Genomic DNA, 15,250 nt, shown 5'->3' with positions numbered 1-15,250 from the left:
AACTGCCATATTTGCCACTCTATTGCTTACAGATGCTCATCAATATGCATTGTCCATAATAAATACATAAAAACACATATTTTCAGTTTCTCTTAAAACTACAGCTGTTTTTTGTAATATTTATTCTTGTAAAATTAAAGATGTTTAAAGACTTTCTTCTTTTAGATTTTCTTCTGGTAATTATGACTTTATGGGCTTAATATTTTCACTTAGATTTTTCCACAGTGTATTATTTGCAAGTAATACAAAAATGATATTCCTATGACTTCTTACTAATGATTACACTGGGGAACACTCAAAATGTTGCATTTAAAGTAAGACTTGTTTTTAGTCAATTTAAGTGTGCTGAGTTCAAATCTGAAGTTAGTTTTTTTCTGCAAGCTACAGATTTTATGCAATCTTTAATTTTTATTAAAAATAGAAAAAAATCGAGCATTATTATAGGATATTGCAATGTCAGCCACAAATCAGTATATTTAACAAGGCAAAAGAAACAGAACATTAAAATGTGATTTTAGATTAAAGTACACCATTGTTAGAAGTGCCATATGTTTTTCTGGAAGCGTTTCTCAGAAAACAGTCTTTATCGCAACGTGAAATAAGCATAATTTACAACGTTCTTCAGATAAGAGTCAATCACAGCTAATAATGCTTATCACTTTCTGTCAGTACAGTATTTTAGTCAGGCAGGAATTTGCGTTTGTAACTTTTGTGTTTGTACACTTCATCTGGGCAATCTCGTTTAATACTCCAGCAGTAGTCGGCCATCATACTTTTGTCCCAGCGACCTTGGTAGCGTTCTTCCATGATCTTTAGGTCTTGGTGGAACCGCTCTCCTTGTTCGTCACTCACAGCCCCCAGGTTTTCAGGGAACTGGTCAAGGTGGCTGTTCAAGAAATGGAGCTTGATGCTCATGTTGCACCTGAGAGCACGAAAAGCGAGGAGCATTCTGTTCACAAGTTCATTGTAGTTCTCTGCCTTGTTGTTTCCAAGGAAGTTCTAAGCGACTGCCACAAAGGATAACCATGCTGCCCTCTCCAAGGCGGTCATCTTGGCAACAAACTGATCATCACGAATGACGGTTCGAATCTGTGGGCCATCAAACACACCGGCTTTGATCTTCTCGAACGACAACCCTGTTATAGCTTTGATTATGTGTTGGAAACATTCACCTTCGGTATCCAGTGCCTTGACAAATTGTTTCATCAAACCTAGTTTGATGTGCAGAGGAGGAAAGATGATCCTATCTCTGTCAACAATTGGGTCATGTGTGATATTTGGCATGCCTGCTTCAAGGGTTTCACGAACAGGCCAGTCCTTCTGGACCCAGTGTCTGTCTCGTGCTCGACTGTCCCACATGCAGAGGAAACATGGAAACTTGGTGAAACCTTTCTGTTGACCAAGAAGGAAGTTTACCATTTTCAAGTCTACACAAATGATCCAGTTGTGCTCACGATATTTTAAGAATTCCATGACCATTCTGATGTCATCATAGTCTTCCCGCAGATGAACTGAATGACCTACAGGCACTGCCCCGTAAACATTGCCATTATGCAAAAGAACACACTTGAGACTGCGTTTAGAACTGTCTATAAAGAGCCGCCATTCAGTTGGATCATAGTGAGGAACACCCAGTTCTTTGAGAAGACCTGGGATATCATGGCAGTAAACAAACTGTCTGTCTTCAGAAAAGAAGGTCACAAAAAGCTGGTCGCGCTTTCTGTAATATGACACTTTAACAGTGTGATCAACAAGATTTTTGCCTTGTAATCTTGATGCCAAAAGCTCAGCTGCTTTCTTTGAAAGACCTAAATCCCGAACTAAGTCATTCAGTTCAGTTTGGTGAAGAGGCTTGGGGACTGGGGGAGATTCAGTCTCTGAAGAACATTCCTCGGATTGTTCCCACTCAGTTTCTGGCAATTCATTGTCACAACTGTCTTCCTCGTTCGTATCATGTCCAATGTCTTTATCGTTTAATGAAGGCAAACCTTTGAAAACTGGAACAGGAATGGAATCTATGTATATAATCTCAAAACGCATAGATTTGGGTTACGTAAGTTCATATATTTAGACTATTTCATCTATCTCAAATTGCATGAAAACTAGAGCTTATGGAGAAAAACTAATTTCAGATTTGAAATCAGCACCTAAAAATCATTCAGAATCAGTTAAAAAATCCAATGCAACAGAAAGTTGAAAAAATATTGTTCCCCAGTGTTAATATTACTATTGTGCTAAAGATGTGGCCAATAATGTTGGGGATGAAGGAAGGACCTCTATGAAGATGGTATGAATGGGGTGCTGAAGATTACTTCCACTTTACTGCCTGTCTTTGGGTGTGTGTGTGTGTGTGTGTGTGTGTGTGTGTGTTTACACACACACACACACACACACACACACACACCATCTCCTCTCACATTAGTCTTTACATTAAAAGCAGTCAGGTGGAAAATGAGTGCAGACCTGCGCCACCGTCCACCCACCTGGACCACAGCAAAGGGGGTGGGGGAAGGTCGAGGGGCGAGTGGAGCTGGGGCGTGGTGAAGGGTCACCGGGTCACTCTGGAGCTGAAAGACATGCACGTATAGGACGTGATCCTTCCAGCTGTTTCTAATATTTGGACCGTGAAGTAGAGCTGAATAAGGGAAGCAAATATTAATATTTGTATAAAACCATGAAAACACAACAGGGACGTCAGCGTGATACAATATAACTCATATAGCACATATTCATCACACATGTTACTCAAAAGGTACAATTAGTTATTTTAGTATGGTAGAGTTTTGTATTGGATAGACTCAAATATTGTTCACAAAATGCATATGTTTCAAAAATAATTATAAGTTATATTACATGGAATCATTAATAATCATGAACATGTATTGTATTGGAAGTGACATATTTTGGTGTAAAAACCTAAAAGGTGCATCAAAATGCTTCTGATTAAGTCCAATATTATTTATTGAATATATATATATAATAATTTATTATTATAAATAATAATATAATATAATATATATATAATATGTTTTAACAAATGAATGATAGTAATAATATTTATTACCTATTTCAATGTCATTAACATTTTTTTAAAGGTACCTCAAAATGCTCTGCATAAATTTCAATAATATACATTAAATATATTTATTAAATAAATAATTACATTTAAAATTATTTGTAATGATTTTGTATAAATATTAATTCCATATTGTGATGGAAAAAAAAATTAATAAAAGGTCATTTTGTTAAATTTGACTTACAATTTTAGGTCATATGAATAATATATTTAAATGACTCATTTTGATGTAAAAACCTTAAAAAGGTGCCTGAATATTGGATAAATAATAAGAATAAAGAATAAGAATTATTCGTAAAATGTGTTGATTCAACAAATTATTTTTATTATATTGTATCAAAAGCAATTAAATATTTTGATAGAAAAAAATAATGTATTTACTCAACAAATAATGTAATTACATTTTGATGTAATTTAATATTACATATTTTGGTGTAGAAACCTAAAAAACACATTAAAAAGGTGCCTCAAAATGGTTTTAATAAACTTAAAAAAATTAACATAATGTGTTTATTGAACAAATAATTTGAATCAAATTATATGAACTAATATTGTATTAAAATAATTATATATGTTGATATAAATACCTCAAAATGGGCTTAAGAAAAATTACTCATGATGTATTTATTCAACAAAAAATGCAATTCCAATTTTATATAATAATATTGTATTGAAATAAATTTATGACGACATATTTTGGTGTAAAAATCTACAAAAATAGATTTAAAAAAAGTGCCTGAAAATGGTTTTAAGAGTGCGGTATGATATTTGACCCTGAAAGTCAACCGTCCAGCTTGGTTTGGTTTCTTGGACCAACTGGCTGCTCACACATGAAAATGTGATGCTTGAAGTTGTAAGAGAGAGTTTTATTAGCAGTGCTATTTACATACAAATAATACAACCCCTCACTTGTGCACACACACACACACACACACACACACACACATTCATCCGGTCACTTTTACATCCAGGAATATTTCTGGAGTCCACGGGTAAAGAAAAGCCACATTCTTTGGGCGGAAATGAGGCGATTGGTGGAGGTGAGGGAATAAAGAAGACTTCCGTCGCTAGGAGGCGATGGAGGCCCGGGTGGGCTAAATGCAAAGGGGTGGGGTGGTGGTGGGGGGGGGGGGATGTGGGGGGTTGTTGGCCCTCCACAGATGTTGCGTGGCCCCTCTTTTGTTTGGTCCCTTAAAGAGGCGGGAGACCTCAGCTGTTGAAGGAGATTCTCTATTATGGCTTCAATGCGCTTTTGAAAATCATTTCCATTAAAAGATGTCTTTTTAAAAAGGCCCCCTCACAAAGGGAAGGTCGTGCACGAGCACAACTATAGGGGCCGCGTGTGTGCATGTTGTTTGAAGATGTGATCATGGTGTTGCGCGCATGGCGTGTGCCGCAGGGAGCAGGCCAGGGGGGGGGGGGGGGGGGGGTGAAAGTGAATATTTGGGAATATTCTTTCAACAATTTCACTAAAGGTGAAAAGGAAGAACCCGCCCCTTTGGTGTTGGATTGGACTGTCATGTGATGGTGGAAGTTTAGTTGAAATGTGGTGGATGAAATCAATCACTTTTTCGGGGGGGTTGTTTTTTTTTTTCTTAAATAATTCAAGTCCAGTATTCCAAGAAAGCTTGCGTATGAGGGGGTGGGGCCGGGGGCGTGTCTAGACGTCTACGCATTGTACACCGTCACCAGTCCAGCGGTGAAAAGTAGTCCATGTGGAAAAAAGAAGCTTCACCAGGCCGCCGTCTCCCCCATCTCGGGGCCTTGGTGGGACATGGGGGCGCTGTAGCTGGAGTTACTGGCCAAGGAGAAAGGGGGACTGGGCCCGCCCCCGTACGCCTCCCCTGGGACGGGCTGCAGAGAGCCCGGCTCGGGACTGGGCGTCTCTGCGTGGGAGATCATGTCCGTGAACCTTTGGTCGTCTGAGGGGAGGTGACCCGAGCCCTCCATGGCGCCGCCGCCCAGGATGTAGGGGGACTCGGCCGGGGACTGGGCCTGTGAGGAAGGGGGCCCGTGGGGGAAGAAGTCGTAGTTGCTTGCCGGTCCGTAGTAGTCCCCTTGGTACTCTGGAGGACAGAAGGACACGTACATGAACATGATGTCTATGTAGGGTGTGGGGCCTCCACGTCCATGTCTTTCTGTCGCATCTCCCTGTCCTTTCCCTGCTTTTCACACATGCATCCATTCACTTTTCTCTTAATATAATAACTTTATTCTATTTTTTTCTTAATTCCAACTGTTTAAACTTTCTTCTGGTACATTTAAATTTATCTTCATTCACATTTTTAATATTTTGACTGCAAAATTACTACAGATTTTTCAATTTTGTATTATGTTTTTTGTTTAAAATTCTGTTTTGAAACAAAAAAATCAACATAAAAATAAAACAAAACAGCCACGGGGCCTGAAATGGCCCCTGCCCCGCACGTTGAAGACGTTGTGTTGACGTTGCCAGGATTGAAAGGTGTTTGTGTAATAATCTTTTAGAGACGAATAAAGTGTCTGTCTATCACGTAACCCTGAGCCTGTTAGTGGCAGCGACCTTGAGGATAGCTTGGAAGCGCGCACACAGGAAGCTGGAAGCTTTGGGGAAAAAAAAAGAAAAGGCAAGCAAGCCGGGCTGAGAGACAAAACGGCGGCGAAGGAGGAGTAAGAAGTAAGAGCGAGAAAGGAAGGTTTTGGGTTCATGGTTGTGAACGCACCGCAGGTACGACTGTATCGTACGCTCCTACGCGTGGATGCTTGAAGACCGAATTGTCTTTAATGTTTGTGAAAATTGCCATATTGGGTTCATTGGACATAAAACGACTGAGGATGCGTATGTTAGCTTCACAGACGCACGCAAAACCTGTCCTGAGTTTTTGGATGCCAGATTGTCCCGACGTGACATCGTCTTTGTGTTTACGAGGTTCGCTAAAGACTAAAATTGTGCAGGAACTTTGCAAATAATTTGGTGGTGGTGGTGGGGGGGGGGGCGAGATTACATCATCTTATTTGCATAATTAGCTAAAATCCATACACGCCTTTCTGAAAATGTACGTTAGGTATGTTGATGATTAAAATTTCTGCTAGTTTGGTCGACGACTCTACAATGTTTACAAAAATGTACGACAGATTAATTGACAACCAAAAAACGTACGCTAGTTTCAGTGATGATGTTTACACGATGTTTACAACAACGCTAGGTCCTTTGGCAAGTTAACGATGATTCTGGAAATGTACGTTAGGTACCTTGATGACTCAAATTTCTGCTAGTTTGGTCGACGACTCTACAATGTTTACAAAAATGGAAACAATGATTCTGGAAATGTACGTTAGGTACCTTGATGACTCAAATTTCTGCTACTTTGGATGACGACACCACGATGTTGATAAAAATGTACGACAGGTTCATTGACGACTCAAGGTTTACCAAAATGTACGTCGGGTTTGTAGACAAGTCGATGTAAACATATGTTGGGTTCATTGAGGAGTCTACGTTGTTGAAATAATAAACGTTAGTTTGGATGACGACTCCACGATGTTGATAAAAACGCGCGACAGGTTAATTGACAACCAAAAAAACATACGCTAGTTTCAGTGATGACTCCACGATGTTTACAACAACGCTAGGTCCTTTGACAAGTTAACGATGATTCTGGAAATGTACGTTAGGTACGTTGATGACTCAAATTTCTGCTAGTTTGGATGACAACGCCACGATGTTGATAAAAAAAATGTACAACTGGTTCATCGACAACCAAAAAACCTACGCTAGTTTCAGTGACGACGCCACAATGTTTACAACAACGCTAGGTCCTTTGACAAGTTAGCGATGATTCAGGAAATGTACGTTAGGTACGTTGATGACTCAAATTTCTGCTAGTTTGGTCGACGACTCTACAATGTTTACAAAAATGGACCTTTGGTTCACTGACAACTTTACGATCTTTACAAAGATGTACGTTTAGTTGATGACTTAAAAATGTCAATTTGGTCAACAACTTGATGACGTTTACTAAAATGTACGTCAGGTTTGTAGACAAGTCAATGTAAACATATGTCGGGTTCGTTGAGGAGTCTACATTGTTGAAATAATGTAATAATAAGTCGACGTATGTCATATGTCAACATATATGTCAACATATATGACATGTTTACAAAAATGGACCTTTGGTTGACTGACAACTTTACAATCTTTACGTTACGATGTACGTTATGTTTAGTTGATGACTTATATGAATATTAGTTTGGTCAACATTTCCTAAAATGTACCTAAGGTGTGTTGACCACTCAAGTTTACCAAAATGTACGTCAGGTTTGTAGACAAGTCAACGTAAACATAAGTCAAGTTCGTTGAGGAGTCTACGTTGTTGAAATAATGTACGTTAGTTTGGATGACGACTCCACAATGTTGATAAAAATGCACATCAATTTCATTGACCACACAAAAACGTACGCTAGTTTCGGTGATGACTCCACGATGTTTACAACAACGCTAGGTCCTTTGACAAGTTAACGATGATCGGGAAAATGTACGTTAGGTTCGTTGATAACTGAAATTCCAGCTAGTTTGGTGGACGACTCTACAAGGTTTACTCAGGACTCCGTGTTTAAAAAAATGTTAGTTTATCCAACGACTTGACTTGACTTACGTGTACATCAGGTTTGTTGACAAGTCGATTTTTTAAAAATAAGGTACGTCAAGTTGACGACTTCGACAGTGTTTTAAAAAAAAATTTGTTTGGTTTATTTACAAGTCGAGTGTTCGCTACAAGACTTTTGACGGATTAAGGTTTACAAAAAAGTACGTCAGGTTGGTAGTTTGGTTAGTTTCGTTGACGACTCTACAATCTTTACAAAAATGTAACTTTGTTGACGCCCCCGCGATGGTTAGGAAAATGTACGTCAGGTTGGTTGATGTCTCAGCGATGTTTAGGAAAATGTGGGCTAGTTTCACTGACGATTCGACAGTATTAGTTTTCTTGACTACTTCAAACTGACGTAAAAAACCTACGTACGCAAGAGTCAATGAGGACAAAAAGGTTGTTGATATGAATAAGTGTCTGAGTATGTCAGTCCGGTGATTGACAGGTGATGAGTCCTGTGGCGTCAAAATAAAACAGACAGTTGCCGGAAGTTGAAGTCGTCGCCATCGGTGTTAGCCTGGTGCTTCCAGACGTATAAACATTTGGCTTCTCAGCGTGGGGAAGAAGTGTAAACATTCCCGATAAGTCCAAGTGAAGCGGCGGTGTGGTGTTGGTTTACAAAGCGTCTGATTGGGATAAAGACTTTCATCCTCTCAGCCGTGACAAGCGACGCCGTCAAAACTGCTAAATGACGATTTTTTTTTTGTTGTCGTTGTGTTTTGTTTTGTTTTTTTTTTCAAAGTGACATTGAGCCTGCGGAGCGCTTGGAGGGAAGGTTGCCTGGAAATATGCATCCGTTGTGTCACTTAACAAGAGACGGCTATGAAAAACACACGATGCACAAAAACATTGAAAGAATAAAAACAACTCCTAACAAGCCATCTCATTTGGCAAGATGTTATTTTTGATGTATATAAATAATTATTACACACATATATATATATATATATATATATACTTTTTATTTAAAAAAACAGAAAACGCAAACATTCAATCTTATTTGTATATGATATATATATATATATATATATATATATATATATATATACACACACATATATATATATAATAATGTATATTATATTTAGAAATATAATTATGTGCAAGCAAGGAGGATCTAACAGACATTTCTTTTGGCTGCTAGTGACGTGAGCGTGCCGTTGTTCAACTTTTTTTGTCTTTCTGGTCATTTCGCTTTCAAAAGTCTGTCCTTCCGAGACCCCTCCCCAGAAGAACAGCAGGAATATGACTGGAATTTCCTTAAAGCTAATAAAATCATAAAAAACTGTGTGTGTGTGTTTTGGCCGAATAGTGCATCCCCCACAGAGAACCAAAAACACACCCAGCACGTGACCTTACCTCCGTAGTAGCCGTATGCCGCCGGCCCCAGGATGTCCGGGTCCTCCAGTCTGCCTCCCAGGGGCCTCATCCTCCGTGGACCCCTGAAGAAGGCGTGTCTGCGGGCCCCCAAAGCGCTCAGCTGCTTCATCCGTCGCTCCTTGGACCTTCTGTTCTGGAACCAAACCTGCAAGGGGGCAGAGACGTACGTGACGTGTTGTTGGCTAGCCATCACATCCATCACCACGATAATCGAACATCGCACCGGCGGATGCGACCTGCGATCCTGTGCTCACTTGGACACGGGAGGAAGTGGACTAAAACTGATGTTATTATTTTTCTATTTCTATTTGCGTATTATTCCATGAATTCTTCTTCTTGATGACACATTTGTGTTCCCCTAATCAATGTGATGAACTCCACGACGTACCCCACAGGGCATCCTCTCATTGTTCATCAGTGAAGCTTTCATTTCTAATGTCAAAGTTCATAATCATTTTCTATGTAGTTTTGTCCAGATATGCCTATTTATGTATTATTGAAATTACACTTATTTATGAATATTCTATCAATTCTTAGCCATTCTCTCATATGAATTTCTGAAATCAAACCATAAGCGTGTTGCAGTCCATGTGTGTCTTAGGAGCGATGTTCAAAACAGGACAAAGAGACGCCATTTTTATCCCACATGTGGACTCCTGTTCCAAGCGGCCATATTTGAATCATGCTAGCACTTCCTCATCACCTTATATGGCGAGGAGCGTCTCATAAAGGAAGGTCACATGACGCTCCCATGCTGCAAAAACACACACACACACACACACATTTTTGATGACCCTCACATGGTTTATGGGAAAAGACCTCAAAGTACAAACACGTGTTTTGCTTCTTCTTGGGCTTTTCAACCAAGAAGTCACATGACATGTGACCCCTATCCCTTGCTTTACGATGTTACGCTCCTTCAGTAAAGGTTATCAAAGTTGTCTCGCTCTGCTTGACTTCTTTTTACGCTTGCGTGATTGTTAAGAACGGAGAAGCAAAAGGGAAACTCTGCAGTTAACTTGTTTTTTTTTTTTTACACTAAGTAAATGTGACTTTCTACAACGCCTACATCGTTAATGACGGTTTTAAGACAGGGTGGGGGGGGGGCATTTTGACCCCGGAACGGATTATTTCCATTTCCATCACGGGTGCAGAAATGGATTGTGTCTTTGCATCACACGTCTTGTTTGGCGCCTGCTGCAAAATGATGCATGCTCGCAGCAGCCAGCCACCGAGCCCCGCTGTGCTGCACATTAACAAAAACACACACACACACACTGGTCACAAAACACACACACACACACAGGGCTGCAGCTGCAACACCTGCTTATTGAGAACAATCGACGACGTGTAGGGTACATTTTTATGGAAATACTGGCGCTCCCCTCCAGAGACAGCCTTGCTCGCTCAGGGATTACACACACACACACACACACACACACACACACACACACACACACACACTATTTAACACAAGCAGTGAGGACCAAACACAGCCTCCATTTTGGCTCCCAGCCTTGCAGACAAGGAGGTCGAGGACGAAGACGTGAACACCCTGATGGATGCATGGATGGGAGCACTGCATGCTGTTGTGTGTGTGTGTGTGCTCTAACAAGCAGGCTGTGAGTGAGTACACCAGAGAGGTGTGGAAAAAAAAAAAGAAATAAGGAGGGGGAGGGCCGTATGTAAATCTGTGAAATCAGCGATAATCACAGCCAGTGCACAAAAAGCCACATCACAGTTGGCAGAGATGGCGCTAATCATCCTGACACCGTGTGTGTGCACGTCCCAGACACAGCATGTGTGTGTGTGTGTGTGTGTGTGTGCGTGAATTTCATACAACACGCAGGAGTGGCCCCTATACGTGATGTCCCTGTGGCCCCCTCTGCTAAAACAAGACCACCACCTTGGACTAATTTCACGGCTGTGTGACTCAAACAAACTGCTGCCTGCGCCTGCCTGCACAACATGAAAAAACAACATCTTGTGTGTGTGTGTGTGTGTGTGTGTGTGTGTATACGTGTGTGTGTGTGTTATCCAAGTGTCATTGCAAGATTTTAATTTGTGGAAATAAATGAAATGCCTGCAGACATTGCTGATGGAAAAGCCAGAAATTGGATGCATTAAAAAAAACAATCAAGTATTTTTTTTTAAAGGTCAAAATGCATCACTTCAAGAAAAAAAAACTTTGACGTTCTTTGTCATGCAATTTCAAATCTATAATTTTATATTGCAATCATTTGAAAGACCCCACCACTCCCCCCCTTTTTCTCCAATGCAGCTTTTCTTTCATTTGGCTTGAAATTAATTATTTTCTACACATAAACTAATACTTTGAAGGAAATAAAATGTGTTTTTTTTGTATGGTATGGCTGTGTTATATATTAATATTTTTTTCATCACCAAGGAATTAATAAAACTATGCTACAGTGCATTAAAAAGACATTACAAATGATGATGATGATGATGATTATTATTATGTACATGCTACAGTACATTATTATTATTATTATATAGTCATAACTAGAAAAACACATGTGCATGCAGTGCATTTAAAAAGCCTGGGAAATACCATTATGTATAAATATTACAAAATGACTTCAAAACACGTGCATGCTACAGTACATTTAACAAAATGTGAAATATGATGATGATGATTATTATTATTATTATTATATATAGCCAATAGAGTGACTTCCATATAGACACGTGCATGCAACAATACATGAAAATAAGCTGGGAAATATGATTATTATATATAGTCAATTGAGAATGGCTTCCCACGTGCATGCAACAGTACATTAAAAAGCTGGGAAATATGATTATTATTATATATAGTCCATATAGAGAATGACTTCAAAACACACGTGCATGCTACAGTACATTTAACAAAATGTGAAATATGATTATTAATATTATTATTATTATATATAGCCAATAGAGTGACTTCCATATAGACACGTGCATGCTACAATACATGAAAATAAGCTGGGAAATATGATTATTATAAATAATCAATTGAGAATGACTTCCCACGTGCATGCAACAGTACATTAAAAAAGCTGGGAATTATGATTATTATGCATAGTCATTATAGGGGTGACAGGTGACATTAAATACACACACATATATATATGTATATATATATATATATATTAGTGTTTTTTTGTTATATAATTGCATGCATTAGAACCTGAGTCATTTCCAACACGTTCTAAAGGCTTTTATGGTGACTTTAACAATATTGCGCTAAATAATAATAATAATATTAATAATAATAAAAGGATCCGGCTTACCTGGATGACCCGCATGTTGAGGCCGGTCTCCTGGGCCAGCTGCTCCCGGATGTGGCGTGTAGGCTTGGGCGTGGCGACGAAGGCGGCCTTGAGCGTCTCCAGCTGCTTGGCCTTGATGGTGGTGCGGGGCCCCCGCCTCTTGGTGCCGGAGTTCTGCTCCTCGTTCTCGATATTGTTCGTCTCCTTGTCGGAAGACGTGCAATTGTCCGTCTCCTTCAGGTCGTCCTGCAGGCTGGCGTCCTGCAGGTCCGGAGACAGGCTCCGGTCCGTGCACGAGGACACTGCGAAGAAGGTGCAAAATATCATGAAGATTAAGCAGGAAAATATTAAAATATTTTTTTCTAGGAAAACCACAAAAAGTCCTTATCTATTTAAGCAGTGACACAATTAATTGTGTGTAAATCGGGAGGGTGGGTGGTGGGGGGGTCGTCGATAACAATGGCAGTCCCAATGGACCCTGACGCACAATAAAAATAACAAAAGAGCCCACTGAGGAGAATTCTAAATAAATCTTTCTCTCAGTTGTTGATTGACCATCTCAATACTTATTTACACATCTTTACTTATTATTTCACTGCGCCATTTCTCGCTGGAAAAAAGCAACCCAATATTGCGCAGCTTGTAATCGCTCTCACCTGAGTTGAGGCTGACCTCCTTGATGGTCCCGGAGCTCAGGTAGTCCTCCTTGCAGACGAACTTGTTCTCGTCGATGACGTAGAGCTCCTCGCCGGTGGACAGCTGCTTGTGGCACACCATGCAGGTGAAGCAGTTCAGGTGGAACACCTTGCTGCGAGCCTTGCGGACCAGGTCGCTGGGCGAGATGCCCTGCAGGCAACCCGCGCACTTGGTGCCGAAGCGCCTGCAACATTGGAGACATAGATTTTTTTTTAAAGAAATATTTGTGACATTTTTTGCATCGCCGTTTTTTTGTTACATTGCATCAGTGTGCATAAAACACGGAAGCGTTTTTTGTAAAGGTTTGCAGAGGAGTGGGGGCGTGGGTCAAGGTAGAAACCAATGATTTTTCATGCAGATCTGGAAAACATTGAATGAATAAAAAAAAAACAGAAGATCGCCTAGCAATTTAATGTTTAAAACTGGCATATGTATTTGGTGTTCTGCAGAAGGGATAGAAATTTAACACAAAATTACCCCCCCTCTCATAAAAAAACGTTTACACAAATATTAAAGCAATTTATGGGCACCCCGGACACTCTTTTATATTATACTTTCAATTATTTTTGTTATATTTAATACGACTTACTGTGGAATTTTTCATCCTACAGGCCTGAAAATGTAAAGCATATATAATAGGCATGTTTTGCACTAGTAATAATAATAATAATAATAATAATAATAATAATAATAATGCAGAATCAGACCAGATTTGCATGATTTTGTATGAGAGTGCGAGTGACAATAAGGCGAAACACATTAGTGACAATCAGCACATTGTAGCCGAGGATATGTGACAGGATTAGGCAGAGTGGGAGCATCTTAGCGTGGAAATCTTCTCTTAATCCATATTCACTCGGCTTAAAAGACGTGCGTGGGAGGACTCGGCCCAAATTGTGTTCACCTGACAGCATTTATTTGAAAAAGAAAAAAAAAAGGAATGTTTCAGGCCTGCTGCAGGGTCACCTGAATTGGAGTGTGTGTGTATATGTGTGTGTGTGTGTGTGTATGGGGGGGGGGGGTAGTGTCCCCTCCCTATTGTTTTAACACTAATGTGGGCCTGCTATCGCTCCACGGTCGCCCCTTTCACATGCACACGCACACGCCGAGAACTCCCCACAAGTCCACTTACACAACAAATGGACACATTAGCGTGATTACTCTAATGGGCCGCTCATTTCAATCCGGTACCAATCCATGATGGGGCCGGGGTGGCACTCACAATGAGCCGGGGGGTGAGCCTTTAGGGGTGTTAAAAAAAAATAAAATGAAGGTGTCTCCCTTTTGCAAGGACTTGTGGACCTGCTTCTCCTTGGCCGCTTTAGAATACACACGGCATCAAACGGCAACATGAAAAAGGTAAAGAGTGTGCGACGCGGCAAACGGAGTCCAAGCAAGACATTGTGTGGGGGTTCGGTACCTGAAGAAGTCCATTTTGCAATAGAGCTTGCCGTCCCTGGAGAAGCACTTCTCGGTCAGCTTGCAGCTGCACTCGCAGCACTGCACGCACTTGGCGTGCCAGGCCCGGTCCAGCACGTTGAGGAGGAACCGGTCCAAGATGGGCCGCTCGCAGCCGGCACAGTGGACCATCATGTCTCCGGCAGGACGCGGGACGCCGAGGGCCGCCGAGCTTCCCGCGCGGGCTGCGCTGCTCGGAGGGGCGCGGAACAACGTCTTGGATCCGTGAGGGTGGCGGGTTGGGGGGGGGGGGGGGGGGGGCGGCTGGGTCGGGCTGTCAGGTGAGAAGAGGAGCAAAAGAAGTCCCCGCCGGCTGGTCCTCTCTCTGATCGGTTCTTCTCCTCTGCTGCCTGCTCGGGTCCACAATCCAATATTAGTGGGGGGGGGGGTTAGCGGGTGTGCAGTCCCTGCGTGCACGGCCCGGATATGTCACGAACACCCAAACATCATCCGCAAATTCTCATCATGCTTCACCCGAGTGATGCCGTTTTTTTTTTCAAGAGGGGAGTGGGGTTTGGGAGGGGGGGTGTTCCACGCGTGTCCTGCGGGCTCGTGCACCTTCGCGTCAATGTGGCTGCTTGTCATGAAGGTGCGGGCACCCCTCCACCTCGGCACCTCACCATCACCCACTTGCCGGACCCGCGCCCGCTGATTGGCTGAGGCGCGCCTTAATTCCCTCGCCGGGGGAGCCAATCCGAGCGCGGCTGGGTTGTTATGGTTACGGCGCGCTCCGCTCT

General features: G+C 41.4%; 1 protein-coding gene across 1 annotated transcript; it reads right to left on the bottom strand.

Moving 5' to 3' along the window:
• Positions 1 to 3,875: 3,875 nt before the first annotated feature.
• lhx5 (LIM homeobox 5) lies at positions 3,876 to 14,933 on the bottom strand. Its single transcript, XM_058061100.1, has 5 exons — positions 14,476 to 14,933; positions 13,016 to 13,239; positions 12,381 to 12,661; positions 9,064 to 9,229; positions 3,876 to 5,142 (listed from the first exon to the last, which is right to left on the bottom strand). Exons 1-5 carry the CDS (start codon positions 14,646 to 14,648, stop codon positions 4,808 to 4,810), a joined length of 1,179 nt encoding a protein of 392 aa, XP_057917083.1. The 5' UTR covers positions 14,649 to 14,933; the 3' UTR covers positions 3,876 to 4,807.
• Between the last annotated feature and the right edge of the window lie 317 nt (positions 14,934 to 15,250).

Source organism: Doryrhamphus excisus, chromosome 2 (genome assembly GCF_030265055.1).
Source record: "Doryrhamphus excisus isolate RoL2022-K1 chromosome 2, RoL_Dexc_1.0, whole genome shotgun sequence".
Taxonomy (NCBI): domain Eukaryota; kingdom Metazoa; phylum Chordata; class Actinopteri; order Syngnathiformes; family Syngnathidae; genus Doryrhamphus; species Doryrhamphus excisus.
This window is presented reverse-complemented; position numbering and strand designations above follow the sequence as displayed.